This window comes from Staurois parvus, unplaced genomic scaffold (assembly GCF_062004578.1).
Source record: "Staurois parvus isolate SC_StPar_1 unplaced genomic scaffold, SC_StPar_1.0 ptg000430l, whole genome shotgun sequence".
In the NCBI taxonomy this organism is placed as follows: domain Eukaryota; kingdom Metazoa; phylum Chordata; class Amphibia; order Anura; family Ranidae; genus Staurois; species Staurois parvus.
In genome coordinates this window covers 507,630-526,269 of record NW_028318226.1, presented here as the reverse complement: position 1 = coordinate 526,269, position 18,640 = coordinate 507,630, and the positions used below count along the sequence as shown (strand labels likewise).

The following is an 18,640-nucleotide window of genomic DNA, read 5'->3' as shown; positions in this document are numbered from 1 at the left end:
CTGCGATCTCTTAGATTAGTCAGTGATCTCATGGCACAAAGCCAGCACCCTGTTATGCTGATACCAGCAGGTGTGCATGGTGAGGCGCATTGAGAGAGGGTCCCCCAAAAAAAGATGTTCCCTTGCTAAAGAACGCGTGCATATGCTTTTTATCCAGTATTACCTTGCAGGCTCCAGTGGTGTCTATTTCCTTAATATGGTGCTACCAAACTGCATGCCAAGCTGGTTAGTTCTTGAGGAAAGGGGAAGGGAATGGGTTTTTTTACTTATGTTTTCAAAAAATTACATTTATGCACCTAGTATAGATCGATAGTTTACCTGCAGGCTTAAACAGCTACTAACTTGGTATGAGGTTTGGGTCCACCGTTGATATCAAGGTGGATCTCACAGTTTTGCAGTTCAGTGCATCTTCGAATTTGCGGCTGAAAATGTGTGTCTTAACCCACAATGCACTGCATAACCCTTGATGGATCACTGAGAGCTAATACTCTGAAAAAATAGACAATCCGGGCCCTCACTATGAAAGGGCAGACTTCCTGCAGCTATATTGTCAGTATGTGTGGAAGATGGCTAGGGAAAGCTGAAAAGTAGGAAGATCTACTTTACTATACAGTGCAATACTATAATATACAATACAGTGCTACAGTTCCATAGACCTAATTGACCTTCATAAAACTTATTTTTACAGTATGTATCAGCAAAATGTGTGCTTGTTAGTCTCTGTGACACCCTTTGCCGTTTTTTCTTTTTTGTGATTTACTGGGGTCTTATTTAATGTTTTCCTATTTTATTTTCTGCTAGGGTTATATACAGCATGTTGGGTGAGGAGGGTTTTTTTTATATTGGCTTACTAGGGTAGTTTTAATATTTGGGACATGCAGAATATACTTGTTGCTGAACAGTTGTTGGAGTTGCCCTTTGTAGGTGTATTGCTGTGCAGTGATGTGTGTGCATCAAATGCACCACACATTCACCTCCCCATTGCTATAGTCTTCGTAAAAGCTATGTTGTGTTCCACATATTATGTGCTTTATTGTTGCTGCAATGTGTTAAATAATTATTAAATACAGTACTGGCATCTACTACTATTGGGTGGGAGGGAGAACACACTGCTTCTTTTGTGCCTTTGGTATGTTCCTCTGTTCTCAGCTTCTGTTTTGTCTCTAGTTCAGGGGTAGGCAACCTTTGAGAGGTGGAGATCTTCCTGAACAACATGAGAGATCAAAGATCACCATGGTTCAGAACCATTTAAAAAAAATTAACTAGCAAGGCCTAACTAAAGAGCAGAAAATGTAGAAAAATATAGAAAACAAAGACAAATATAATAAAACAAATGTCACTGTAATAATACAAACTTAGCCAACCTTAAAAATGGACAGTGTCAGTCAGTAGGGCAGTGGATGGTGTCAGTAGGGCAGAGGTTGTTGTCAGTCAGTAGGACAGTGGTCGGTGTCAGTAGGGCAGAGGTTGGTATCAGTCAGTAGGACAGTGGTCGGTGTCAGTAGGGCAGAGGTTGGTGTCAGTCAGTAGAGCAGTGGATGGTGTCAGTCAGCAGGGCAGTGGACAGTGTCAGTAGGGCAGAGGTTGATGTCAGTCAGTAGAGCAGTGGATGGTGTCAGTAGAGCAGTAGACAGTGTCAGTAGGGTGGAGCTTGGTGTCAGTAGAGCAGTGGATGGTATCAGTAGTTTTTATTTTTACATTTTTTATTTTTTTTATATGTTTCACATTTTTTTAGGAGCCCTGTTGAAAGAGGAGCACTTGGGGGAAGGGACACAGAAAAAAGGAGGAACAAGGACAGGAGGGGCAGTTGGGAGGCATTTACTAGAATTGATCCCCTGGATTTTCCTCCTGCAGCAGCTGTACGCTGGTGGGAGGGTGAGGAGGAGATTCTAGTTTTCTACTGCTCCAGGAGGACAATGGGATCATAGGAAGGCTGGTATTTAAAAAATCTGAATTCCCAGCAAGTGGCTGGAATTTTTCTGCCCTCCAGCTCCCCCGGTGCTCTAAGGCGGCTGCCCAGGCAGTTGTATGCTGGGCACCAGCATAAGGCTGCATAGGCAGCTGCCTCAGGGCACCAGGGTGGGGAGGGAGCAGACAAATCCCAATCCCCAGCCACTTGCTGGTAATTCTGATTTTTAGAGTACCTGTCCATGGGAGGGAGATGGGGTTAAAGTGGGGGCAAAGGGGGGGGGGGCAGAGGACAATACTGTGTGTGTGTGTGGGGGGGGGGGGTGATATGAAGAGTGGTAATGGGGGTGGCCCTGCCCATAGCAGTTTCCTCTGCACATCACCTTCTCCCCCCAGTAGTGTCCTCTGCTCCCTCTTTCCTCCATAGCAGTGACCTCTGCCCCCCCCCGAAATGTCTTCTGCCCCCCCCTTTCCCCCAACCTCCTCTGCTGCTGCTGTCACCCGACCTAGCACCCAATCACCTGCGGGTTAATATGAACCCCTGCTCTCCGTCCTGACTCCTGCTGTCTTCCGTTCTCCGCTGTGCACTGAGGATGATAGCAGCAGTGGAGGAGGCTGGAGGAAAGGGGGGGGACCACAACTAAAAGGCGGGTTTGGCAGCACAGGGACCTGTTCGCAGTCTACTTTACCTGTCACCTGCCCGCAGTCGACAGGTAGACTGTGATCGTCAGTTTGCCAATTCCCACTCTAGTTAATACATCCCCTTGCTAGATCCTGTTTAGTTTAATTTCACTTTCATTACAGACACAGGGCTTAAACAGGAACTTACCTCTATCATACACATTATACCAAAGACACCTTTAGAAATGTCCACCCCGTTCTTGTAACAGTGCCCAATTTTACAAAGTGCAGATTATGAATCCATCTTCCTTTACTTCCTGGAACTCTAGAATTCTAGGTTTTTGTCCTGGAACATATGATTTCATATCAGCATGCAGAGCTGTATGGTACTGTGCCTAGAAGACTGTAGGTAAGTAAGAGAACAAGAACCTTTTCTAATTGGAAGAGTGGGTTTGATAATAAAGGTGGAAGTGCCTCCAATCAGGACAGGGCCTCTGTGAGTAGAGGGAATTTCCTTTTCTGGGAAACTGACTAGTTATCTAATCAAGGTCATTAGGAGCAAAGGAACTTCTGCAGTCAGCATATAACATTATCCATAGGTATATAGATTCACACCATTATGGAAATAATATGATTTTTGTATAATAAAAGATTAATAACCGTACATATATACAATGTAAAAACAAGTAATATCAACAAAGGGCTCTGCAAGAGTCCTGGTGGAATTGTGCAGGGATACTTGGAAATACAGTATGTATGTGTATATTATATACAGTGCCTTGAAAAAGTATTTGCAGCCCTGGAAATTTTCCACATTTTGTCATGTTACAACCGAAAATGTAAATGTATTTTATTGGCATTTTATGTGATAAACCAACACAAAGTGGCACATAATTGTGAAGTGGAAGGTAAATGAGAAATCGTTTTCAACATTTTTTACAAATTTGTGAAAAGTGTGGGGTGCATTTGTATTCAGCCCCCCTTTCTAAAATCTAGTGTAACCAATTGCCTTCAGAGGTCACCTAATTCATAAATGGAGTCCACCTGTGTGTGATTTAATCTCAGTATAAACACAGCTCTTCTGTGAAGCCCTCAGAGGTTTGTTAGAGAACATCAGTGAACAAACAGCATTATGAAGGCCAAGGAACACACCAGACAGGTCAGGGATAAAGTTGTTGAGTAGTTTAAAGCAGGGTTAGGTATTGAAAAAATAACCCAGGCTTTGAACATCACATGGAGCGCTGTTCAGTCCATCATCCGAAAATGGAAAGAGTATGAGATATTCTCGTCTTGGTTACTGAAACTCCAAAGTTGAGACTTGTTTTTTGGTTCGCCTTACAGACATTCAATGTAGCTTTTAATATATGCTTTTGAATATGAATTAGTGATAGGCAAAGGCATGCAGAAATTTTTTGGAAACATTATTTTATTTGAAGAAAAAAAGTTTCTCCATAAAAAGCCTCGTAAGTGTGTGCGTTTATATAGTCTCTTCAACCTCACATGGAACACAGATAATGCACAAAGGATTTGCCTAGCTAAAGAGACCTTTGCACTATACATAAAGATATACCGTACAGAAACAACCTAGATAATAAACTGAAGTAGCTAACTCACAGAATATTACACTGGGTTCATTTTTTCTTTTACTACCACAGTTACACCAATGTATTTAAAACTGAAACATTTAGTTAACTTACATTGAAAGTCAAAGGGCCAACATAGCAGACCCATTAGCCACAGACTAGGAATTAAAGGCCAACTTAAATATTATTTTAGGTTGAGCACTGGTGGACTGAACAGTTGCTTTATTGCTCATTTGGAAAGTCCAACATCTAGAATTCCATAATGTGGGCATCTGTTATATATAGGTTCCCAAATTATGTGATTATTCTGCATTATGGAAAATCCTTAAGAAGGCAGTGACGCCAATATTTAGCTTTCTAAGGTTGCTTTTGTGGAGAGATCTTATAAATTGACTTACTAAAGCTGATCCCAAACCAGTCAGATTTTCCTAAATTACATCTATGAGACCATCCAAATTTACCAATAGCTTTGTAGAGCAAAGATCTAACAAAACAATCTATTCAATTTATGTTTGATCAGGTAGGACCTTGCACTACATAGTTAACTGATATATTTTTCTGATCTAACAGATCAAAATTAAACAGAATCTAATTGGTGTATGGCCAGAAATAAGAGATATCCACACAGCATCGACACAAAACTGAAATATGATTATAATTTGAAATTAACCTCTAACATTTTAATTTCCTTTTGGATAATTTTGAGGGTTGTGGCACTTTTGCATATTATCAACTGTAGCCTTTTTTAACCATAGACATGCTCAGTGTTATTAGTATACTTGGCAACTTGTCTTGACTGGACAGTCAACATTTTCTGATTTGTGTAGAAAGGCTTTAGAAACAGGGACATGTTTTACCAGAATATGTAAAAATACTGTGGAATGTTGTCGGACTTAAAACAGAGCTCTATCTTTAACCACCCCAACCCTTCCTCCTCCATAAAACTCTTGGATGTTTTGGGTTTTTTTTAAACATTTATATCCATATCTTTCTGATGCAGTCTTCAGGCTGGTTCAGTGACACCACAGTTGGGCTAAAATTTAATAAAAGACCCCTGGGCTTCCACATTTAATATCCTTGATCACCACAATTTGAGATATTGTATATGGTTCTTATAGAATTGAGATTTGCGAAAATGACATGATTATCATCATAGCTACATTATGTAGTATCTGGTTCCAAAATTCTATGCTACACAAAGCTGAAGAATTTGTCTTCTGCTGGGAAAGGAGGAACCCCTATTATGAGTTTTGCAATCCCATTTACCTATGCCAATAGGAACTGTGAAAAGTACTGAAACTTTGTAATACAATACTTTACTCAAAGGCTTGTATATACACATTAAACCATGCATTCACGGTTGGCCATAGCACCGTATTGCTTTGCATGGCTTTGGCCACTACACTAAACTGTGAATGTGCTGTTTTTGTGTTAAACATAATGGAATGTAATTGCCTGCTGTACAGTATTCAGGTTGAGGGCATTTGGTGTCTGAACAACAGTAATATGATTGTGTGCTCTGAGCCAGTGACACAGTAAGTAGTGAAAGAAAGGATAAGAACGATGAACCTCGCATGCATCTACAAAACCAAGGAAAGAATGGCAGTTGCCATCTTTGTATTCAATTGGATACAAGCTCCAAAATATGTGATTTAGTTGCAGGTAGAATTGGGAGCAATGAATGTAGGATATATAGCAGGTTCTCTTCCATACTCACAGTTCTTGGAAGCTCCTGTTTCGGGGACTTAGTGAACCCATGGCCTGCTTTTGCATCTATATCTATGTACCTATAGACTTTTATGATAGCAACATCTATTAATGCTAGGAGGAAAGAACAAGTTGCAAGTCCTGAAAGTTGCTAGGACCTAGACTTTCAAGCCTTGGATGATGGATGTCAAGGTGAATTTGATTACATTCTAAGCTTACCTCCACTTCGTCACTTATTTGTGGAGTTGCAGTTTAAGTGGTCAGTCACATAAAACTCATATTTCATTTTGGTTGGATGCTGTTGTCAATAGTATAAGTATTAAATATACGGTGTTCTAAGAAGGTCATATTTGGCTAAGCTTTGTTTTTGAAACTTAGGACACATACAGGTTTATTCGGCAAAGCAGTGCAACAAACAATCATGACTCACATAATAACACAAATGGGCTACTGGACTTTGCTTCACATTACTGAATAATCATGATCATGGTGAAACTCAAGACCCTTATCATCTTTTCCCTTATAACTGAGCGGCTAAGACCTCCTTGGCTTTCAGCAGAGCTGTTTCAGATGGAACATTTAAGTCAGGAAGTAACCCTTTGCCTTCCCAGGATGCACCAGCATCTTCAGTGGCTGATCGAGATGTGGGGATGGTGAGGTACAGGTGCGTATCATCCACGTGGTAGGTCTGAGGAGGATGGCATCCTCCACTTGTTTTTTCTCCAATGACATATGCCCGTCCTAGTCTCTTCATGATATACACAAATTCCTCTGCAGCACCTTCTGTCACTGAGCTGGTTAGTATGACTAATGGTTTCTTGGTGCCAAATGAAGAACCTGCACATGAAATATAGAGACTTACATTAATGAAACCGATCACTGGTTAATATAGGATTGAATCACCTGTTTAATCTTTATTGTGATTTTAGGAACATGCTCTCTATCTCTCTTCTCTGTCATTAAAGTATGGTAAAATGATACCTTCTATGGAAAGATGGCTTGCAAAATTCCTCAAATTATCAACCGTTTCTTCTGCTTGGTTAATAACACACAAGCATCAAACTGACACTCTTATGTGGCTCCCCATTCTATGTGTCATTCCTGCTGAACATGTATATTGTTTTAGTGTGTTTACTTTTAGTTATTGTATTTCCATTCCTGACCTTAGCTTTGCAACTGGTTTCTGATTCTTGTTACCAGTATATTTGTTCTAGGTACATCCAAGCAGATCAGGCCTTTTAACCACTTCAAGTCCGTGCACTTTACCCCCTTCCAGTCCAGGCCAATTTTCAGCTCTCAGTACTATCACAATTTGAGTGACATTTACTCAGTCATGCAACACTGTACCCATATGAAGTTTTTATCCTTTTTTTGCGACAGAGCTTTCCTTTGGTGGTATTTGATCATCACTGGGTTTATTTTTTGCTATATAAATAAAAAAATACCAAAGAGTTTGAAAAAAAAAATTTTTGCTTAAATTTATCAAATTTTGCAAATCAATAATCTTTCTTGATAAATTTAGACCAATTGTATTCTGCTACATTTTTAACCCAAAACATTGTATATTATTTAGCCTGTGTGAAAGCTATAGAGTGTACAAACTATGGGATATATATTTGAAAATTGATCAGTTGAGGTCCTAAAATGCCGGATGGTGATCAGGATGCTGGTATGGTGTATGGCAGTGATCAGGGCACTGGTATGATATATGGAGGTGATCAGGGTGCTGGTATGGCAAATGGCGGTGATCAAGGCGCTGGTATGGTGGTGATTAGGATATTTGTATGGTGTATGGACATGTTATTGTGTGCACTGGGACAGGTGACAGGGCTGGGTGCACCAGTTTGTGAGTGCACATACAACCTGACAGGCTCATGCACACACGCAAATTGCTGTATCACTTCTCACAGTGAGAGCAGAGAGAACTGATCTTTACTTTCACTTTCAATGTTTACTATGTGTGCGCTGTGATTGGTCACAGCAGTCACATGGTAACACACCATGTGATCTCCCGGACACAGCGGTAATATGATCCGCTGTGTCCAGGCAACATTTGGATCGCCCGGCTCTCAGGTGCGTGCTCTGTGAGCCAAATAGGAGCCGCCGATGTGGGCTTACATACAGGTACATTAGCCCACATCGGCAAAGCTTCCCGTCCACCGTCTATAGGCAATGGGCAGATGGGTGGTGGTTAAAGAGGAACTTAACTCTGGAAGCTGTACCCAAAAAGGCAGAAAGATGGCAGAGGACTAATCTCCATCATTGCTTGTAATCTTCCTGCAGTTGACCTTCCCCATTTACTGACTTACCATGCCTTGTTCTGCATTGTGTTTTTATGTGGAGGCAGCCATCTTGGTATAGACAGGGCTATGCTTCCTCATAGTCTTCAGCAAAGAGAACAGTGAGGAGCACAGTGGTGACATCCCTATATCTCACTCCAGATTTCCTCAGACTAGAAGTCAGAGGCCTAAAGAGTATCAATGGTCTAAATTTACAAACATATGTTCATGTCCACATTGACACTCAATTATTTCTAGCTTACTCCTATTAATTTGAATGATCTTGAAGTTTAAAAGAGTAATTTTTGAAGAATCCCACACATTTACAGTACTTCCTTGAATTCAGTGGCACATATTTAATGTGCCTTCTGAATAGCCACTGCAGTGTCGCACATTAACCAGAACCTTCTGTCTAAACTACAGAGGTGCCGAGAGGAGGAATTTTAGGAGGCAGTCAGTACAACAAACACACCAGATGTGACATCATCACCGTGTGCAAGCAGTAAGGTACCATATGATAGGTTGTCCTAAGAAATGAAAAGTAAGCTAAAGGAATGGCAGAGAATGGTGGAACAAAAAAGCAGCAAATCATGTAGGGAATCCATAAAGTTGTGGCAAGAGATAACCAGCAGACTGACAGCACTCACAACATGAAAGGAAGCTTATACTGGATTGTCAAAAATAACTATTGCTTCTATTGCTATAACGATACTGATATTATAAAAAGAAAGGGTATGCTGTGACTTCAGATCTCCTTTAATCACACACTGCAGATATACAGCTATGAGATGGTAGGCATAGGAGTGCCTTGGCACCCTCACATACTAGGAAGTGCATTGCTATTCTTCACAAAGAATTTAAGACAAAATGTGCATTTTCCATCACAGTACTGCTTGGGCACAGTTAACAATCCTACATTTTTCCTCCAACATAGGAAGCTTCACTTTTGAGTTCAGTTTTATATGCATTGCAAAGCAACAGGTTCACTTTAAGGGCCCATGCACACAGACATAATGGAGAACTGAAAGCATGCTGCTAATGTTTACATGCCTTAAGAAGCATATATGAAGTAAGGCGTACCTAAAACCAGAAACAAAAATGGAATATATTGCAGCTTAACAATTCTCAGAAGTGGTGGCTGCATTCATTTTCTTTATTTAATTTTGTCTGTTGATCTGGTCAGTACCGTAGGTTTGTTATTTTTCAACTTCCTTTAACAGACTAAACTGTCCAGCAAAAGTGGTAGTCAGGGGCCTGAGACAAAACAGTGGTTCTCAACTCAAACTCTTTTTTTACACCAATGCATTCCCTCCGTTAGCCACTTGCTGACTGAGTAATAGCTGTATGACTATATCTATGTAGTCCTCCCGCGCTCTAGGTCTCCTAATCTATATGAAAAGCTGCTAACACCTTACCATTTACCAAATGGGAAAATACTAAATGAGGAGTAATTGGTGCTGCGCTAACCAATTACTCCTCAATAGCTGTAAGATGGCTACACCACGGCCCGCTAGTTCTGGGAGGGTGTCATATGACGTCCTCCCATGATTGCGCTTCCTGCGCACCCCCGGTGGCATGCATCGGGAAGTGTAGGTGATCGCTGTGTCCTTTGGACACAGTGCATCACAGAGGTAAAGGGCCAATCACAGCGACCCTTTACCATGTGATAGCTCTGTCTAATGGATGTATTTGGGGTATATCTTTTTGGTATGTACGTGCTATGTGTTAGAAAATTCTTATAAATAACTTTGTGTAAAAAAAAAAAAAAGTTTCCATATTCTTTCCACAGTTTCTGAAAACATGTGGAAAAAAATGTTCAAAAGACTCATTATGCCTCATAGAATATATGTTGGGGTGTTTGCTTCTCAAAATGGGGTCATTTTGTGAGTAATTCCATTGTCCTGGTGCTTCAGGGCCTTCAAAAGTGTAATAGGTAGTAAAGATATTGATGTGTAATTTATGTCCCTAGAACACCCGATGATGCTCCTTGCATGTCAGACCTCTCTATGTAGCCAGGCTGTGGAAAAGTCTCACACATGTGGTATCCCCAGGAAGGGGTAGCAAAATGTGTTTTGGGGTGTAGTTGCAAGTATGCCTATGCCAGGGTGTGATAAATAACCCATTAATATGACAATTTTGTGAAGAAAAAAAAACAACAAAATTTTCGAAAGAAAAAAAACTCACCGTGCCTCTTTCTAAATACTTTGGAATGTCTACTTTCCAAGAAGGGGTCATGTGGCAGGTATTTTTTTTACTGTCCTGGCATGTTAGGGCCTCAAGAAATGAGATGGGCCATTAGTACATCAGGACTGATCAATTTTCAATGATTGGTACCATAGCTTGTAGACTCTATAGCTTTCACACAGACCAAATAATATACACTGATTTGGGCTGTTTTTACCGAAGAAATGTAGCTGTATAACTTTTGGTCAAAATGTATGAGTAAAAATGATTTATTTGCAACATTTTATAACAGAAACTTAGAAAAACAATTTTTTTCCCCACATTTTCTGTCTTTTTTTCGTTTATAGAAAAAAAAACCCCAGTGATGAATAAAAACAACCAAAAGAAAGCTCTATTTGTGTGAAAAAAAAGATGTAAATTTTATATGGGTACACTGTTGCATGCCTGAGTAATTGTCATTCAAAGTGCGAGATCGCTGAAATCTGAAAATTGGCCTGGACAGGAAGGGGGTATAATTTTCCACTTGGGTTAAGATAAGAAAATCCCACTAACTGCCCCAGCCCCCCCGCCTGACCCTAAATGCTCATTTGCTGCAGCCCTGCTCTCTTCTCCTGGTCTCAAAGGTGGCACAGGCAGCAGTGGAAACCATAGTCTCCCACTTGTGTCAGTCAAACTCCTGTGAGGAGGGAACGGGGGCATGGCTTGATGGCACGTGTCTATGAATGCACACAGCCCAGCCCGGGATCACACTCGATGCCCAATCAGCAATGGGCTTGCTGATGGGGCACTTGGAAGAAGGAGTGGAAGGCGCTGGCAGGGGACTGCCAAACAGCCAGTAAAGGACTGCTCTGTGCAATAGTGTTGCACTGATCAGGCAAGTTTAACATCTTAGTTATTTTAATAAAAAAATAGCCTTTAAAATGACTTTTACACTGACAGGCTTGCTTACAATGGTCAACTTTTATTCATTTATGTATTACCTTTTTCCCATAAGAAAAAAAACATGTTTCTGTAACTATTGTGTGTTAGCCATAGTTATGCTGTAATTTGTTAGTCACTTATGTAAAGTCCATCTAACACACAAATGCTACTGTCCAAGGATGGCCACATTGCTCCTCCATAGATACAGTGGAGCAGTGAGTATAGCCACCCTTAAGATGGAAGTGTGATACTGGCCACCAGTTTATTAGGTGAAAAAGAAAATTGATGAAGCCACCATATCTACTGTAAGGGTTGTAAGCTGCAATATATATATATATATATGTAAAGTTGATCCAGGGAATATGCGATTGCCTCTCGAGGGGATCAGAAAGGAATTTTTTTCCCCTGCAGGGGACAAAATTGGATCATACTTTGCTGGGTTTTTTGCCTTCCTCTGGATCAATTGTGGGTATAGGATTATAACATTTTTTCTTTTAATGGTTGAACTGGATGAACTTTTGTTTTTAATGTCTGAAACATTCTTCTTCCTTTCCTCTAGCTTCCATTTAATCCCAGAATCCTCTGTCAGATGTTATTTCATAAATGGCAAGTATACAAAGTATATAGAGCAGTTGTTTAGGATTATTTACAGCACTAAAAAAATGTATCAATCAGAGCAATTGCAAAGGGGCTAGTGCAGGGAGAGCACACCCGTCTGTCAATGCCAACATTAGCATTAAGAAGAGGTTCCCGAGGAGTAGGGAAAGCTCAAGGTCTACGTTTTCAACATCAGAAACCTCCCATTTTGGGTTTTAAATTGTTCTGTGTTGTATTCAATGCTGAGGACAATGTCTAGCAAAGAGGGGAGGAGTGTAGGCAGGTGCAGTCTATTTTCTCCACTGTATTTTCTCCATCTTTTGTCATGCAAAGTCTTTTTAAGTCCCTGCCCCTATGTTTTGCCACACATTTACAAAGTGGCTAGTGTAGGGAGAGCACACCCATCTGTTAGGGATAGCACACCCATCTGTTAGGGATAGCACTAACATCAGGGAGAGGTTCCAGAGAAGAAGGAAACACTCAGGGCCTACATCTGCAACATCTAAAAGCTTCCCTTTTGGGTTGGATTGGCAAGTCCATATTCCATCCCCCTTGGAAGGTTCCAAGACTGTAAGTTCCCGGTTGGGTGGCTATGCTGCTGGGCTATTTTACTGTTTACAAGTTCTTCAATACATTGGTTACTGCACTCAAAGCCTCAGTATGTTTACTACCACCCCACCATGCTGCAACCCAACACTTGGCATAGTCCGTAGGATATGCCCCAATATGCAGCAGGTGCAGAAGGAGGAGCAGGGATCGTTACGTCACAGTTAAGAGTGGCTTTGGCCTTGTTGTCTAAGTTCAACAGAGTGCTGCCTGTATAGACAGTGGGGCCATCCCCAGGGCAATGAAGAGGAGTGGAAGGTGTCAGGCAAGAGGCCCCATAGAATATCACTGTCACGGTGTGCCCTGCCGTCCCTTCACCCTCCCCCCTTGCCGCGTCCTCTCATCCTGCACACAGCCTCTGAAGCCAGGCTGTGCTGGATGGGGGGAGGGGACCCCTGCGGTGAGGATCATAGCTCATTCGGCAATCTAGGCAGAGGAGCTGTGACCCCCTCCCACCCCAGCGGCAGACTGGCGAGATGTCTCTGCGCACCCCAGCGGACGCAGCACGGGCACAGGGGCTTCTCGCGCTCTGCGCCCACCAGTGACAAAGGCTGCGCTCGCTAAAGCGCGGCTCGAGTCAAGGGGGCGTGCCTCGTTGCCCTGGCAATGCGGCGCTGGGCCGGCCGTTGCCAGGGAAACCCGGAAGCGTCCTGCGCGGCTTTAAAAAGCCAGCGAGGGACCAGGCCGCTCTCTCTTCCTCCTGTGCTTTCCGGCCGCTCTTTCTCTGCCTGCCACCACCGCTGTCGTGGGAGGTCCGGGTGGGGACCGGACCTCCGCTGATGGGCACTCTGCAGGAGATCACCCCCCCAAAGGTCAGGACTATTATCCGCTGCCACTCTGCTCAATACTCCAGGGTTGGGAGTACCCGCTGCCCCTCTGCTACATATCCCCAGGGTTGGGAGTACCCGCTGCCACTCCCCCAATACTCTGGGGCCCGGATTACCCCCTGTGCTGCGGGCTGGAACTGCTTTGTTGTGGGCCCCACGATACTCTACTGAGGAGGTTCACCCCCCCCTTTCTGTCGCCTGCTGTGAGCCAGGACATACCTGCCAGAGCCGTGAGTGTCCGCAAGCCGCCTACCTCCCTGGAAGCCGCCTGCTGCTGAGCATCCGCAAGCCGCCTACCTCCCTGGAAGCCGCCTGCTGCTGAGCATCTGCAAGCCGCCTATCGTGTTGTCCCTAGAAAGCTGTGTGGGAGCTGTGCTGAGGCCAGGCCCCACAGCCAAAGTCCCGCTGAGTTCCCGTGAGGTTGATGTTGTCCCTATAAAGCTGTATGGGAGCTATGCCGAGGTCAGACCCCACAGCCAAGATCCTGTTGAGCCCCGTGACGCTGATTTTGTCCCTAGAAAGCTTTGTGGGGGTTGTGCTGAGGTCAGACCCCATAGCCAAGGTCCCGTTGAATCCCCATGAGCCCGCTTACCGTGAGTGTCCCTACAAGCCGCATGTTGCGGAGTGCCAAGAGCTGCCCCGATTGAGTGCCTTCCATAGTTCAATAAAGCTTTGTGTGTTTACCATCTTTTTTGTGTGTTCTGTCCTGCCTACGCTCCCGTCACAATCACATTTGCCTGAATTGACGTAGGATAACAGGCTTTCATGTTAGCCATGGTCAACTATGAGAGAAGTATTGATCAGTAATCTGCTGAAAGTTTGAATGATATCCAGGGGGTTCACAGAAAAATAAATATATTGCCTTTGTAAAAGGGACAAATCACAGAATATAATTCCCCTTTGGGCATGTTATAAGATACCTTAGATCCCAAAGCAAGCAGATTTTGGTTATCATTAGATTACTGAAAATTTTGGTTCTGTTTCCCCATGCTTATTATGATTAAATCACAATAATTTAACCATGTCGCAACACCTCCACTCATCCTCTTTCAGTTCCTATGGACCAAAATCTGGTAGTTTTAGGGTTCTCATTTCTGTGCTGGCCTAGCTAATATATGCATGAATGGGCAGGCTTCATCTGTCTCAGGAAAAAGAACAGGAACAGCGAGGTGGTTGAATGGTGTATTTTTGTCATCTTCTTTTTGAGTGCCACAGGATTGTTCCAGCATTAACCTCCACACCTTCTTTTGTCTAAAATATAGCAAAGCATAGGACACCACACCAGTTTTTTTGGACCACGCCTGCATTTGTCACCTACATCAATCAATAGGACATACATCAGTATTACCAAACTCTACATTTTTGTGAGGTAGAAGATTTCCCACCACCTTCATACCACTAATGACTTAAAGGGTTTGTTACACTATATTGGCTTGGCTGTGAAATTGATGTATGATAGGGCTGAAGAAAACATGTTAACATGTAATCTGATTTGGATTTAGGTCATAGAATCAGAACATGCTACAGTCCTATTACTACATATACTAAACTCACAGCGCACATCGGAATTTGCCTGGTGGGCCAGGGCTGCATATCCTAAAAAGAGCTGTGTCCTCTCCCCTGGCATCACCATGTTCTTCCCTGCTGTGTCCTCTCTGCTGGCCCCACTGTGTCCTCTCTGCCGGCCCCGCTGTGTCCTGTCTGCCGGCCCCCCTCCTCCCATGCAGCACTGCTGGGTTCCCCTGTCTCCCGCCAGCTGCTGCGGGGGATCTGTCTGGATAGAGCAAGGGGAAGGGGCATTTCATTTACTGCCCCTTCCTTGTGTGAATGGACAGTCAGTGTCGGGGATCGTCGCGCCGCTGGTCCCGGCGCAGGCGCAGTACACCTCCCTGTACGCGAGTGCCGGGACTTGGCCGACCGCGGCAATCAGGTTCGCGCATGCGCAGTAGTGACCGCGGGCGCGCGCCTGGCACCAATGACAGCGCAGGGCGGGATATTTAAACGGCCCTGAGCTGTCATTCAGTGCCTTTTGGTCTTTTGTATCCTGTGAACCTGTGAACCTGTCTGAAGTAAGTTGCTGACCCGGATTGTGCCCTGACCTTGCTGTTTTCTCCTGTTTTGACCCTTGCTTGCCTGACCTCTCTCCTGTATGCCCCCTATTGGATCTGACCTGCTGTTGCTGACCTGGCGTGTGACCCGACTATTCTCTGCCCGCTGCTCTGTACCGCACCGTCCCCATAGTTACCGACCCGGCTTGTATGACCCTGCTCCTACTCAGCCATCCATCCATCCGTCCCTCTCTACGGGGTCTCCAGACCTCCTCATACCTGGCTCTCTCCCGTGGGAGCCCCTGGCGAATACCCCTACCACTGACGGGTGTCCTCAGTAGTCACGACCTGGTCCTGGGGTACTCCAAGTCCATCCCCACCATCAGGGGCCCTGGTGAACAAGTACCCTGGGGCTTAGACTCCGTGCGCTGGGAACATCCGACCAGTGGAGTGCTAGTGGTACCGCCGGGCGGTCCCTTACAGTACCAAAAGGCCATGACTGAGCCTAGAGGAGGGCCCTCCCCGTTAGAGGAAATTTGCAGGCACCTAGCTACTTTGACGCAGGCCGTAACGGTCCTGCAGGACAGATGCATGCAGCTGGAGAATCGCATCCAGACTGGCCCTATTTCTGATCCTGCCCCACAGGCCCCGGTTTCTGCACCCCCGGCCCTGGTAGCTCAGGAGCCAGCCTCAGGGGCTTCCGCCCCGCTCCCTATGGTAGAACCCCGAATACCCCTACCGGAGCGTTTTCACGGGGACCGCACACGCTTCCGGTCATTCCGCGACTCCTGTCTCTTGTTCTTTGAGCTACAACCCCGTACCTTCCTGACCGAAAACGTGAAGGTAGGATTCATTATTTCACTACTACAGGGTGAACCCCAGGATTGGGCCCACCGGCTAAGGGGAAACAATGATCCTCACCTGGGATCGGTCAATAGTTTCTTTGAAGCAATGGCCATCTTGTATGATGACCCACAGCGGGCAGCCTCTGCCGAAGCGACCTTATATGCGCTCCGACAGGGCCGGCGGGCGGCAGAGGAATACGCCTCTGATTTCAGGCGGTGGATGGGGGACACACGCTGGAATGAGTTCGCTCTATTGCACCAGTTCCGTATGGGACTCTCCGATCCCTTGAAAGATGAGCTGGCCCGGGTGGAGGTTCCCGAGTCTCTAGAAGACCTTATTGCCCTGACAATTAAGATTGACCGAAGACTGCGGGAACGCAGGCTTGAGAGGTCCGGCCAGGGTCGCGGAAATACCTGGGGTCCATTCCTAGGCCCCAGCCCACCAACCCGACAAAACATCCAGAACCCACCACCAGGAGATGTTCCGGAACCTATGCAGCTAGGTCTGGCACGGCCTAAATTATCACCGGAGGAACGCCAGCGCAGACGAGCCCAGAACCTCTGCCTTTACTGCGGTGAAGCTGGTCATATGGTGCGATCCTGCCCTCAAAAAATGAGTAAGTGCACCCGTTTTTCTTCCTTGTCTGTTAGCAATACCTGTCCTTCGCAATACTTAGTAGTGCCCCTCTCCTTTCAGCTTCCAGGAAAGATCGTGGAGGTGACAGCCATAGTTGATTCGGGGGCATGCAGCTGTTTCCTGGATCTAGAGTTTGCTCACCAACAGGGTATCCCTCTCCAACACAGACAGAAGGGCTTCAACATCTTTTTGGCTGATGGTTCCCAGATAAAATCGGGGGTAGTTAATCAGGAAACTCCCCCCATTGCCACTATCATTGCCAACCAGCACCAGGAGTTCCTCCGCCTGGACGCTATTGCATCACCTCTTTTCCCAGTCATTCTGGGGCTCCCATGGTTACGGGCCCATAACCCCCAGATTGACTGGGAGACCGGGTCAATCTCGTTCCCTTCCCCATACTGTCGGGAACATTGTCGCACTTCGGGCCCCGCGGGGCCCCGAGTTCTCCTTTGCTCCGAAGGAGACTCCGACTTGAAACAGGTTATTCCCGCAGCCTATCATGGGTTCCTGGATGTGTTCAGTAAGCGGGGAGCCGACACTCTGCCCCCCCACCGCCCGTATGACTGTCCAATCGACCTGTTACCAGGCTCTGAAATCCCTTTTGGGCGTATTTTCCCCCTATCTGAGCTTGAATTGGGGGCCCTGAAGGAATATATCGAGGACAGCCTCCAGAAGGGATTCATCCGCCCCTCCACTTCTCCAGCAGGAGCGGGAATCTTCTTCGTGGAGAAAAAAGACAAAACCCTGAGACCTTGTATTGACTACCGGGAGCTGAACAGGGTCACGATAAAAAATCGTTACCCATTGCCATTGGTACCAGAACTGTTTCAGAGCCTAAAGGCTGCAGTCATATTCACAAAACTTGATTTAAGGGGGGCCTATAACCTGGTACGCATAAGAGAGGGGGACGAGTGGAAAACTGCTTTCCGTACCCGGTTTGGCCACTTTGAATACTTGGTCATGCCATTTGGGCTGTGCAATGCACCAGCCACCTTCCAACACTTTGTGAACGACATCTTCAGGGATTTTTTGGATGTCTTCGTTATCGTCTACTTGGACGACATACTAATTTTTTCACCCTCTCTAGAGGATCATAGGATACATGTGGCGAAAGTTTTGGGGCGATTGCGGCAGCATGGGTTATATGCTAAGGCGGAGAAATGTTGCTTTGAGCAATCTAGCATCACGTTCCTAGGCCTGATTATCTCCACTGCGGGGGTCGCGATGGACCCCCAGAAGGTCTCTGCAATTTTAGATTGGCCTGAACCCACGGACAAAAAAGGTGTCCAACGGTTTATAGGGTTCGCGAACTTTTATCGGAAGTTCATCAAAAACTTCTCGGGTCTGGTCTCCCCCATTACCCAACTAACCAAACTTGGAACCCGGTTCAAAGGGACACCAGAGGCTCAAAAAGCTTTCGAAGCTCTGAAAAAGCTGTTTACCTCGGCACCCATCCTGGGCCACCCGGACGCGGCCCTGCCCTACATCTTGGAGGTAGATGCATCGGAGAATGCGGTAGGATCCATCCTGTCTCAGCGGAAAGGCACCAAAGAGTTACTCCATCCCGTAGCATTCTTCTCGAGGAAACTCACCCCAGCAGAGAAGAATTACGATATCGGGGATCGAGAGCTGCTGGCTATCAAAGCAGCGCTAGAAGAATGGAGATACCTGCTGGAAGGTGCCTCACACCCTATATTGATTTTCACAGACCACAAGAATCTGGAATATCTGAGGACTGCCAAGCGTCTACGCCCACGGCAGGCAAGATGGGCCCTGTTCTTTTCCAGATTCAATTTTCATATTACTTACAGGCCCGGATCTAAAAATACGAAGCCTGACGCGCTATCTCGTATGTTTGAGGACTCCGAAGAGGAACT

At 45.1% G+C, this 18,640-nt stretch overlaps 1 protein-coding gene across 1 annotated transcript in view; it reads right to left on the bottom strand.

The window, feature by feature from the left end:
* Positions 1 to 3,364: 3,364 nt before the first annotated feature.
* The window catches only part of RBP3 (retinol binding protein 3), a 48,049-nt gene continuing 32,773 nt past the window's right edge, over positions 3,365 to 18,640 (bottom strand). Inside the window, exon 4 of the mRNA XM_089687557.1 lies at positions 3,365 to 6,656. Within this exon, the coding sequence (XP_089543683.1) occupies positions 6,340 to 6,656 (317 nt within the window). The 3' untranslated portion in view covers positions 3,365 to 6,339. The remainder of the gene's footprint in view (positions 6,657 to 18,640) is intronic.